General features: G+C 41.3%; 1 protein-coding gene across 6 annotated transcripts in view; it reads right to left on the bottom strand.

Annotated features, from left to right (window-relative positions):
* The window catches only part of sm (heterogeneous nuclear ribonucleoprotein L), a 190,730-nt gene that overhangs the window by 153,743 nt on the left and 24,140 nt on the right, over positions 1–12,847 (bottom strand). For all 6 annotated transcript variants that reach the window (XM_083111490.1, XM_083111493.1, XM_083111488.1 and 3 more), the window contains one exon: positions 3,939–3,988. In XM_083111490.1, coding sequence (XP_082967616.1) covers positions 3,939–3,988 — 50 coding nt within the window. The remainder of the gene's footprint in view (positions 1–3,938; positions 3,989–12,847) is intronic.

Below are 12,847 nucleotides of genomic sequence, written 5' to 3'. Positions count from 1 at the left end.
CTCACTTACTAAAAGCTATAACACAGACATTTTTCGTCTTCTTGCAGGTATGCTTAAGTATAAAGACTACGGCGTGGTTTTAGCATGATGTATTAGAAAAATAAAATGTATGCCTGCTAATCCGTGCTATGTCAAACAACATACTCAGGTTGAGAACACTATTTCTCTCCCAAACTCAAGATAAAGGAGATTCTAAATTCAGTTTATTAAACAGTAACGTTGGTGTATTTTGGCAAACCGCCAGACCAATCACAGAAATTTGCTACGACATAACCTACGTCATCATGATGTGTCAATTTATTCATGAATGTAACAAATAAAATATAGCTTATATAATAGAGCATATGGAGAGTGGACATTAAACACAACTAAAACTGGTTTGTTCTAGTATCAAACTTCATTTTAAGCCGTAGTACACCACTCCTTGTTATTTTTATCGCACTTTGTTTCCTGGAACACACCCAAATTGACCTAGGACAATACAGCTCCTAGCGCACAGCATATCTCTGTGCGAAACCTTACTAGGGCACTTCTGGCAAGGCGTTAAAATCCTGCAGAATCTGTTGTTAAAACGCTGCTATATTTCAACAATGTAATTGCAGTCATTTGAGGAGGATAACTATTTTAATGTCAGACAGGTAAATAGCAACAATGAACGTTCATAGAGATCAGATGAAAGATAGAACAATGCCCTGGACAGGACTAATCCAGAACCTTTCGAGACGACATCCTGAGTAAAATACTTAAGACAATCAAACCGAGAGGCCCTACAATAATACTTCCTTTAAGGCCATTGGAGTATGCAGAGGGAGGCCTCCGAAATTTTGAGAAAATCAACATGTTCAAATAAAAACAGTGAAGTATTCTGGAAAACCAGAAATGATAAATGCAATCCCCATTAAAATGACCCCACTGCCATTTTTGAGAGTGGAAAGTTCTAAAAATGGAAAATATCAGTGTATGACGCCCCCCGAGAAAGCAGCTCTGATCTATTCACCTTTTACAATTCCAGACCCTCCCCGAGAAAAGCAGAAAAAAAATTGCGTATGCCAATGTTTGAGGTAACGTACATTTTGTGACTAGTTGTCCGAGAAATCCTAAAGAATTTCGGCGAAGCCGTACAACCGTATGTTCCAAGGCATAAACATTTATTCATTTACTTGCATCTACGAGACACTCAAGTGACTAACAATTTGAATTTCCACGCGAGGGCAAGTTACAAAATTAGTATAAGCGCAAATAAGGAATGGTTTAATAACAATTCCCTTCCATTAGGGTATTCTATTCTCACATAATTATCAAAGGACAGAACTTGAAGAATCAAGACCTACATGATGTTTTATTACGAAAGAAAAGTTTTATAAGAAACATAATAACCACGTTCGGAAACTTGACGAAAGCAGTTTTAGCCCTTATGTGACTGAACAATTGACCTTGTTTACAAAACAGACCTCACTTCATCCAAAAGAACGGCATAAACTAGCTTTTTATAAACTTCTGTTCTCAAGTCGGCGGTTTCTTCATGCTTCTGATAAGAAAAGAGTATGACAATCGACTACCTTAGCACAATCGCTTTATCGCTGCCATTTCCACATTACAATCGAATTAATTACCTTTGCCATAGTTGCCGCCAACAATTATACATCCTCTCAATAAAAAAATTCCAAGTACTAGCTAGCATGAGTGATTTTAGACAGAGGCTATAAGATTTATGTTACTACAGCTCATTGACATCACACATTGTACAATGCCTGATATGCTACAGTTTTCTCTTAATGGAGTTCCATGTTTGTGCTGTTTCTTGGGAAGGATATACCTTGTTGATTTTGCTGTTCAAATATCCTAATAAAGTCAAAATGTACTCCTAAATCGCAAACGACATATCACTTGTGCATATATAATTAAGGCAGACAGAGATTTATACAGAAAGAACTGCCAAGTTAACTTAAATCTTACTCTATAATCTTACTCCGCAGGAAAAATGTATACCGACCAAATTTCCACGAAAAATCTGTGTAATTAGATCAAGGATGCTAAAAATCGGGCGTTTGCAATCCAACCAGTGCAAACGAACTACTGATGCAAATTTTGTTTGGAGAGCAGTTATGTCAACAACATGCGTAAACAGTGTGTTTCGGCAAAAGATGTGTTAAAATTGCTAAATTTAGTGTCAACACGTGGCAAAGCTTTTACAGGGAAGGGAGGGAGGGCGTGATTTCCACTGATAATTTGCATAAACCTGTGGAAATGAAATAGCAATGCTTTTAATCCGGACCGCACCAAGCAAATGCACAGATTCAACTGAACGATCTCCCTTCCTACCAGTGTCCAGGGTTCACCAAAAGTCTCTGGACAGACAACACAATTTTGCACATGGTGTCGATGTACTTACGCGTAATTTCAGGGTTTGCTATAGAAATTGTGGAATGTAGTCACGGACAGTTCTTGGTTGAAATGAATGCATTGACTTTCAATGGAATCGTTACAACCCAGCAGTGTCCGTGATTGTACAATACTACAAAAAACGTATCATGAATTAAAACGCATAATCGCACGTGCATTTGTTAACCCTGAAATTACACCTGACTAGATGCAACACATACCAACACCTTGTACAGTCACGGACAGTTCTGGGTTGTAATGAATGCATTGACTTTCAATGGAATCATTACAACCCAGCAGTGCCCGTGACTGTACAAACTGGCTCCTTGTATAGACTGCAGTCGACGTGAACCTTCTGGTGCATGCTACAAAATACAATCCGCAATAATTATTTTACTGTATCTCTGTACCATGACTGACAATCTTGTTTCAGTTGAAAGTATTTACTCCGACCGACCAGTGGCGGCGATTGGATGCCAAAACTAAGGAGGGGGAAGGGGCAAGAGTAGCTTACTTTATCTTGGTAGACAAAGTTTAGCATTAAGAGGCCACGGTGCGGGGGCAAAACATTTAAAAAAAAGAAGGGAGGGCACTGATCCCGACCAAAATCTGCAATAAAAACTGATGTACGAGTAATACTAATTTTGCTGCTCCTAAAGGTGATTTTAGTCTAAATCATAAAGTTTTCGGACACTCGTCAATAAATTCTTGTCGTATTAATCCCATTCTTGTAACGAAACAAGTAGTTCAGCAGCGCACTATGTAAATTGACTCCAACATTATTACTTTCTTCAAGTCATACTAAAGTTAGTAGTACTCAATATGCAAGGGTTGTTTAAAAAACATTCTAACCCCTACAACTAAAATGTTGATTAGTCTCTGCAGTTTCATTATACATATTGTGTATGAGAAGAGCTTTGTGTGTTAAAACATACGTAAAAAAACTTGTGATATTTAGAGATGCCCTGACCAACCCACGTCTCAATTAGTGTTTTGATGAAGATTGGCTGTATCTTTCTCTTGTTGCAGGAAATCTCTGCTATAATATTTCGGAAAACTTGTTCGAAATATTCATTTGAACTGTCTACCACGCCAACAAAGTAGTATCAACAACATGGTGAAAAACTTAATAACGACTTTCAATCTGATACTGGCATCTGGAACGGCCGAGTTCAGAGCTTCGATACACACACAAAATTCAGCTGACCCTAGTTGCAAGGTCTTCACGGTTTAGTAACGTCTTGTACCAAATTTTAGTATTTTTTCCTACATCCAAAAATACAAACCACAAAGTTCTCTACTTTTAGCCCAGTTAACTACCCGCATATGGCTGGAAAGAAAGTATCTACAAATATAAATTTTCAACACCCACACAAAAAATTACAAAAATTAGCATGCAAATAATCGGTCAATTTCAAAGTCGTTAGCCCTATCTTATTTTTAGACAACATCCATTAAAAAATATATCCCACAGGCAGAGACAAAAGATTCCGCATATATCAAGAGAACTACTTTCCACGAACTATATTCGTATGAAAAGAAATCACAATGCTCACCTCTTTCTTCTCAGGTCGTCTTGGTATCCTCCGTACTGGTCTGTGTGGTTCTGGAATGTGGAAAAATTGTACTTAATACACTTTCGGGTAAATTCTAACAAGTAGTACTTAAATCCAAGAAAAAATGAAAAGCGTGCAGTAAAAGGAGCCGAGGTGGCCTAGTCGGTATGGCGTCCGACTGGCACGCGGGAGGGTCGGGTTCGATTCCCGGGTTGTACCAGCATCAAGCGGCTCTGGGGGTCACCCAGCCTAACTACTTGGGCGGTTAGAGGCGGTCCGAGCGTGGTGCTAAACACATCACCTCCAACATGGCCTAGATCGATAGAATGTGAGGGACCCTACCCCCACATCCCCCTATATATGACTCATGGCATGGTGCAAAATGGACGGGAAACTTATGCATTAAAAAGCTTGGGTACAAAGTTCATCCACTAAACTAAGGAACTTTCAGCTGGGAGTGATGAAGAATAACTTGTCAGGCAGAACTGGCTTTTGTTACTTGGGTTCTTCGAATTTACACTAATTGAATTTTTCTTGGGCACTATTACACACACTTTTGCAATGATTGCCAATTAAAAGTTAGTTGACTACTCGTTCCCTGTATATCGCATCGTGAAATTGAGTTATACATTGAGGCAGGACTTTCACATTGTCGATAGCAAGCACAATGGAGGTTGCGTGTTCATCACCACGCTCCAATCTCGCCCAAGGTACACACGCGGCACTTATGTCGGGTTATCAACGTTAAAATTCCTACTATACTCTATCCCGGGAATCTCTGGAGCAAGACCGCGCAAGAAGGAGCGAGTGGGCGGGATGAAGCAGTACACACTGCTGCAAATGCTGGTAGTTGCAGTCTCCTTCCCCCCTTCCACGTGTTAATTGGCCCGGCTTCTCGAGTCACTACTTGCACAGAGACTTTCTTTCCTTCGCTCACTCGAGATTCCCAGCACAGAGTATAGAATTCACTCGAGCACAGTCGAACCTGGGTCCTCAAGACGCCATACCACTTCTCTCAACGTGAATGATTGGTTAATTTGGTGTTTTAAGTCCACTTTATGCACTGTAAGGCTAATCGGGACTGGACCTACAGTTTAAAGTGGAATCCGAACCACTATCTGCCTCCACCGGGTATGATTACAAGGCGACGACGCTACCACTGCGCCATCTGGGAGGCCCTCAACGTGAATGAAAATATGTGAATTGTGCTATATTACCAACCACGGTAATGTAATAATGCACGCAGGTTCCATTTTAACCACAAGTTAATAGCGTCGTCGCCTTGCAATCAAGGGGTTCCGGGTTCGATACCCTGTGGAGTCAAATAGTGGTTCGGATCATACTTTAAACTGTAGGTCCAGTCCCGATTAGCCTTACTGTGCATAAAGTGAACTTAAAACACCAAATCAATCAATAACTCGAAACCATACAACTTGGCATTACCCCATATTTGACAACTAATCGACAAAACAATTGAACATCGACTTACAAAGACCTGTTATTCTAGCTGATCAACAATTCATAACCTACAGTAATATACTTTTTCCACCAGGCTTTAAAATACTAGTTTTGAGCGTGGAACACACACAACAGCAGAAACTCTACGGGACAAGGCAAGAAGATAAGGTTTGACTGTTTCGTGCACCTTCAGTTGCTAGCATACTTGAAATATGTCTATGTTTAACTTGCATCAGGATATTAGGCAACATATCCAACAAATTACACGTTACCACACGCACGCTTGAAAGCATATCGATTCTTCCGTTTACGAAGGCTAGAAGACCACTCGAGAACCAAGTACAGATAACGATTCCAACAGCAGCTCCCATAAGTTGCCTTTATCACCATTAGCACGCAAGTGCATTCCGTTTCAGAATGCCGTATAAACTTTCATAGGAAATAGAGGTTCTAGAGGTTGTTTTTTTTTTGGGGGGGGGGGGTAAATAAAGTTTTACACAAGAACCGCTGAATGTAAATTGTGGGCAAGTTAACACGCATTGGGTATGATAAAGAAAGGGACGACTGAATACTTATCAATATTTCTAAACGAAACAGTTGACGACCGCTGGAGTAGTTATGGCGAAAGTTAACTAGTTTTCCGTTCGAATCCTCATAAGACATACGTAGGTTCACTGGCGTAGATAGGCACGGCGCTATAGCCACATTCAACGTGTGCAATTTTAAGACCTTTGTCAATAACAAAATTATGCCCACTTTAGCATTAATTTCGGGACAGCCTTTGTACAATATCCAATAAAGCGTCTACACATGGCAGAGCGCATCCGCACTGGTTACCGTGTAACGACCCTGCGAGGTCGCAACATTTAACAGCCCTGCGAAGTCGCAGTATTGTGTTTGTTGGGAAGGTATGGATGAATAATGCATGCTAAATGTTTAAAATGTGTTAACAGATCCACCTCTACGGTTATTACTTTCGCTTATTTTTATTTGACCCTACATGGACGCGGTATTCTGTGAATGTTAACGGGTCCACCTCTACGTGGAGGAACTGGGCTCATGGTTAGACCTTGCGTGGTCGTGGTTTTTGGTAAATGTTATCAAATATTGTGACAGGAGAATTAAAGGTTAAAAACCTGAAAAGTGGAATGTGAAATGAAAAAAAATTGTAAATTAGCTCAGCGAGAAGCACTCTTTGAAATCAGTAAGTACTAGGCAGAAAGGCCTCGAGTGCAAATTCTGAGTACAGTGTGAAGGTTTATGACATGAGATTGTTAGCCATTTTTATTGTCATTTATACTGTTCAATTTGTTGATGCAAGTGAGTGGTAAGGGTAAAGGTAAAGACACTTGAGTAAGTGTGCTAAAGGACATCTTTGTGATACGATTATAATAAACTGTTACATATATATGTATAAACCTGGTTTAGTCTTTCTTTGCACCTAGCAAGCCCTGCGATATTTCTGAGTCCTTGTACTACGACTGAATCAGTTAGCACATATGGGTAACTTTTGCCGACCCTCCAACTGCAGTGTTTAGCGTGTTGAACGCAGCCAGTACCAGTACTCCTGCGCCTTGGTGCTGAGCACTGCGTGGGTGGACGTTGCATAAAGTTTTGGCGTCTTAACGTGGGGCCCGAGAGATTGTAAAGACTGAAACCAGCAAGCCAGTGGGAGCCTTTTAGCTACAAGGACTAGAAAGGGCTCATAAGTGTCAGTGTTGGTGTTCTTCCAAAGAATTCACGAAGGTGAAGATATAGTGTCGGTAGTGGAAGAAACCATAGACGGTGTGCCAAAATGGAAAGGGATGCGTCAAGTATGAGCTTAAGAAGCAGAGGGAGGAAAACCGTAGATGAAGAAACTGGGTTCGGATGCTGTGAGGATACCGGAGGAGAGAGGGAGTCTTTCCAGTGTTGCCAATGTCTACAGAAGTTTCATTGGAAATGTGAGGGGCAAGAAGAGACCTCAGTCTCCACTGCAGAGTCCAGATGCAAGACTTGCTCATCGGTACCCTTGATGGTTTTAGGACAAGAACCAAGTGCTCCTAGTACGACCCCATCAGACCATTGGTTATTAGAATGGCTGATGAGAGATAAAGAAGAGAGAAAGAAAGAAAAAGCGGAGGAGGAGAAGCAGAGAAAGAAAGATATGGCTCAATTAGAGAAAGCTAGAAAGAAAGAGAAAGCAGAAGAAGAAGCTAAAAGAAAACTAGAGACACAAGAATTTAGGTCGCTAATAGAGTCTCTAGAAGAGAAGAGAGAAATGGAAAAACGTGAAGCAGAAGAGAAAAGAGAAATGGAAAAACGCGAAGCAGAAGAGAAAAGAGAAATGGAAAAACGCGAAGCAGAAGAGAAAAGAGAAATGGAAAAACGAGAAGCAGAAGAGAAGAGAGAAAGAGAATTAGAGACTCTCCATGCCTTAGTTCAAGGTCAAGAAGAGAGGAGACAGCAAGAAGCTGAAAGAAGCAGAACAGAGATGCGAACACTGTTCTCCCAACATAAGACAGACCAGTTAGAAAGTCTTAGGGAGGAATTAGATAAAATTAGGATCTCTTGTCAGCTGGAAGTAGTGAAAGTAGTGGAAGAACAATTAGAACCTTTAGCTGTCTGGCGTGGTGAAATGGAGCAAGAGCAGGAACAAATGAAGAAAAATTTAGAGGTCTGTCTGCAATTGGTAGCTCAGTCTACGACGGAAAATGGAAGTGAAGAACCAGAGAGAGTTAAGCAGATAGAAGCATCTATAGAAACCATAAGTTCAGCAGTAAAGACTCTGAGTGAGCAGACCGTAGTTATGGAGAAGGCTGTCCAAGAACAGAAAGTAGCTGCAGAAACGATGGCTAAAGCAACCGGCGAAAAGGTGAACTCTATTCGCGGAGAGACACAGAAATTGGAGGTATCTCTTCGGCAAGAAATACAGGAGCAGACTGGGTCTATGGTCAGAAGAGTAGGCGAACTGCAAGATAAAATTGACCGGTTGCAGCTACAACCGGGAGTGCCTTCTGATGTTCTCCCAGATTCCATTGAACGAAATAGAAGTCTGAATCCTGAAGCAGCCTCTTATGAACCTCCTAGAGTGGTGCAGAATCCTTTCTATATGGGAACCATTCAATCGGATAAGCGTAAGCGGCCTAGAGAAGCAGATAGTTCCGACGGGACATCTCCTCGGCGAAGAACCGAATTTAAGATGCCTAGAATGTCTGACATCGCACACATCCCCAAGTTCAAGGGTGATATCGAAGCTCAGTCAGCTGAGAAATATCTTCGTGAGCTCAATGTAAGCTTCGAGCTCATGCAAGTGCCTGACAATTACAGACTCGAATTGCTACCTAGAGTATTCACAGGTAAAGCTGAACATTGGCTGGCAGGTAACATAAGACAGTTTTGTTAGCTATGCTGATTTCTGCATAAAGTTTAAAGAAGAGTTTGCCTCCGAGAAGGCTAAGCAGAGACAATTAACAGCAGTAAGAAATAGAAGATATTCCCGTCCAGTACATGAAAATATGGAGAGCTTCGCTTGGAGCATTTACGCCGCCTATAGGAATCTAAGTGACAACTTCAGCGAGAGCGAGGTGCTGAATTTAATCATAGGTCAGTTACCTTATAGAACTCGAAATCTCTGCCTTGCGCACTCTCCCCGAACAGTTGACGAATTGACCAGTTTCCTCAAGGACTTTGAAATATATGATGATCCCGACTACTGGAGAAATAAAGAGGACTTCAAAGGTAAAGAACTTCCCCATAAGAATTTCAAAGTGCGAAGCATTGAGACCAAGGGTGACACTAAACCTGAAAACTCTTGGAGCACTCGGAATTTTAATAGATTTGGAGGTAACAGAGGACTGAACTGTAACCAGAATGGTCGATGGGAACCTTTTCGACCAAATCGAGGGCCAGATCGCAGATTTCCCGATTGGAGGAGGAACAATCAGGGACGCAGTAGTCCTAATTCTCCTAGGCGATCCTCACCTAGAGAATCGGGACCAAGGGGAAGACAGTCACCCTCCAGAGAAGTTATGACCTCTGAGCAGGAGGGAGCCCTAGAAACAACCCGGGACTTCTTGCATAATCAAAGGTCTCAATCCTGCCAAACAAACTAGATCCTTGTCTAGGTGCTTCGTTCCCATTTAGGCAAGGGGCCTCGGAGGAGCGACCTGATACAACTATCCAAGAACTAAAGGTTAACTTTCAACTAACTGAAACAGAAGAAGTAAAATTACAGAGTGAACTGAAATCCGCAAGGGAATCGAGGATTAGATATAAATCACCAGCAGTGGCTGCAAAGTTAATAGATATACCAGTGACTTGTGTAATAGATACTGGGAGCGAATGCTCTATTTTAAGTTATGAAGTTTGGACTAAGTTAAAGGAACAAATTCCAGGTATTCAAGTGCAGAAGGTTCCAGAGATAAGATTGGTGGATTTTTCTGGGAGCCATAGGAAGCGTGTCTTTGGCAGCAGACGTGTGGAACTGGAGATTGAAGGTATGGTGTTCAGTACTGAAGTTTTTATATTGAGAGGGTTTGTTACAGATCTTCTTTTGGGCATGCCATTCTTGAAGCAGCACGAGGCCGAGATAAATTTCAGAAGAAACTCGGTAAAATTGTATTTTGGAAAAACTCCGGATCAAGATGTAGGGAATCCACTGGATGTTGAAATTGTGCGGTACATCCAAAAGGTCCAAGAAAGAGACGAAGAGTGGATGTATAAACCGACAGACCTCAAGGAGAAGGTCGAAACTATAGACATTCTGAATGATTCCCAGAAACAGGAGTTGCTGCAAGTGCTGAATCAATATATAGCAGTGTTCTCAGAGAAGCCCGGTACCATGGAAAGTGCAGAATGTGAGATCCTTTTAAAAAGTACCGAACCAGTTCATCGCCCGCCATATCCAGTGCCGCTCTCGAAAAGGGCCGCTCTAGAAAAAGAACTTAGCTTGTGGAAAAGCTGGAACATTATTCAACCATCGGTATCACCATATCTAAATCCATTACTAGTGGTGGATAAGCCCGATGGTAGTGTAAGACCGTGCCTGGATTTTCGACTATTAAATGCTATTATGATTGTTCCTAAAAGCTCAGTGCCACCTATTGATGAGTCATTGCAGAGATTTAAACAAGCCCAGTATTTTTCGAGTTTAGATCTAGCTTCAGGCTATTTACAGATTCCTTTGAAACCAGAATGCCGAAAATACACGGCTTTTTCGTACAAAGGTCGCCAGTACGAATTCTTGAAGATGCCTTACGGCTTATCTAATGCTGTGTCTACCTTTGTGTCAGTTATGCATACAGTTTTTGGAAGTATCTAACCGAAATTTCATGGCTCCTAAACAACTCTGTTTCAGACGTTACAGGATACGCCCCTTCAGAGTTATTCTTTAACAGGCCTGTGCCTAATGAAGTTCTGGACCACTTCAACTGGCCCATCGACGAAGCCGATTCACAAATAGACAACTGGGATCAAAAGTTATTCATGGCAAGAGCTAGAGAACGCTCCAAAAGTGAGAAAAGGAAGTTTAAAGTAAAAGGAAATGCATTCCAGTTGCAAGAAGGTGACTTGGTTCTTGTCAGGAACCATAAGCTGATTTCCAGAAGGAATAAGACAATCGCCAAGCTATTTGAGGTGTTTATTGGCCCCTATGTCGCTACGGATGTTCGAAGCAACACTGCCCTGCTGTTGAACCCGACGAACAAGAACCCAGTCGACAGTCAACTTCGACAACCTTCGCCTTTACAGATGTTCTCCGGAGCGAAGAAGAGAAGTAGTAGGGGAAGAAGAGGACCAAGTGACTTTAGTGTAGAAGAGACAGAGACTCTTACCTGGTAGATCTTTAATATTTCCAGTAAAATTTTTTTCAGAAATTGTAAGTTTTAAATTTCTACCAAAAATTTTTGGCCCGGGGAAGGGGCGTATGTAACGACCCTGCGAGGTCGCAACATTTAACAGCCCTGCGAAGTCGCAGTATTGTGTTTGTTGGGAAGGTATGGATGAATAATGCATGCTAAATGTTTAAAATGTGTTAACAGATCCACCTCTACGGTTATTACTTTCGCTTATTTTTATTTGACCCTACATGGACGCGGTATTCTGTGAATGTTAACGGGTCCACCTCTACGTGGAGGAACTGGGCTCATGGTTAGACCTTGCGTGGTCGTGGTTTTTGGTAAATGTTATCAAATATTGTGACAGGAGAATTAAAGGTTAAAAACCTGAAAAGTGGAATGTGAAATGAAAAAAAATTGTAAATTAGCTCAGCGAGAAGCACTCTTTGAAATCAGTAAGTACTAGGCAGAAAGGCCTCGAGTGCAAATTCTGAGTACAGTGTGAAGGTTTATGACATGAGATTGTTAGCCATTTTTATTGTCATTTATACTGTTCAATTTGTTGATGCAAGTGAGTGGTAAGGGTAAAGGTAAAGACACTTGAGTAAGTGTGCTAAAGGACATCTTTGTGATACGATTATAATAAACTGTTACATATATATGTATAAACCTGGTTTAGTCTTTCTTTGCACCTAGCAAGCCCTGCGATATTTCTGAGTCCTTGTACTACGACTGAATCAGTTAGCACATATGGGTAACTTTTGCCGACCCTCCAACTGCAGTGTTTAGCGTGTTGAACGCAGCCAGTACCAGTACTCCTGCGCCTTGGTGCTGAGCACTGCGTGGGTGGACGTTGCAACCGAAAGATAAAATGTGTGGAATATAAGTGAAAGCTGTGGGTGTAGAGTTACCATGAGTCTTTTAGAGTCGTCTACTTAACACAGTGGAGGTCTCGAATAATGCAGCACTTTCGTTTGCCTAAGTGCTTCGGGATGGGGTTTCAGCCATGATGTTCAGGGCAAATGGAATTTTGGGCACCGTTCCAGAAATATGCCGCTTTTATGACTCTTTACGTTAATAGTGACGAGCACGAGTAATGATTAGACAACACTGATGAACGACTCCACACTTGCCATGGTCGGTACTCGAACCAAGAACTTCGAAGAGGAGATCGTGATCGAACACTCAATGCGTCTGGCCACAACCAATACTATCAGGATTGATTTCATATCCAAATAACTATGCTATTAACCATAATAATGTTTATTCGTTAATGATACGTCACGTGTTCTTTGAACAATATTTAGTGCTGATAAAAATATTTTGCAAATTTAGACCTTCAATAATCCAAGCTAAATAAATATTTGGAATAAACTGAAAACTTTTCAAGAGTGTGGAATATATGTATGTATATATGCTGTATGTTTGTATGTGTTGCAAGAATCGTACGTTCATGGTTTTTGACCATGTTGGTGTCGTGATGATCTAGCAGAAGACTGGATTATCTTGAGCTGGATATCGCATATGACAGTCCACTTTATGCATTGATAAGACTAATCGGGACAGGATCTACAGTTTAAAGTGGAATCCGAACCTCTATGCGCCTCCACCGTGAGCCGCGGTAGCTCAATCATT

The sequence above is a fragment of the Lepisma saccharinum genome, chromosome 25 (assembly GCF_977018435.1).
Source record: "Lepisma saccharinum chromosome 25, izLepSacc3.1, whole genome shotgun sequence".
Lineage (NCBI taxonomy): Eukaryota > Metazoa > Arthropoda > Insecta > Zygentoma > Lepismatidae > Lepisma > Lepisma saccharinum.
Note: the sequence above shows the minus strand (reverse complement) of the source record. Positions and strands in the feature narration are given on the sequence as shown.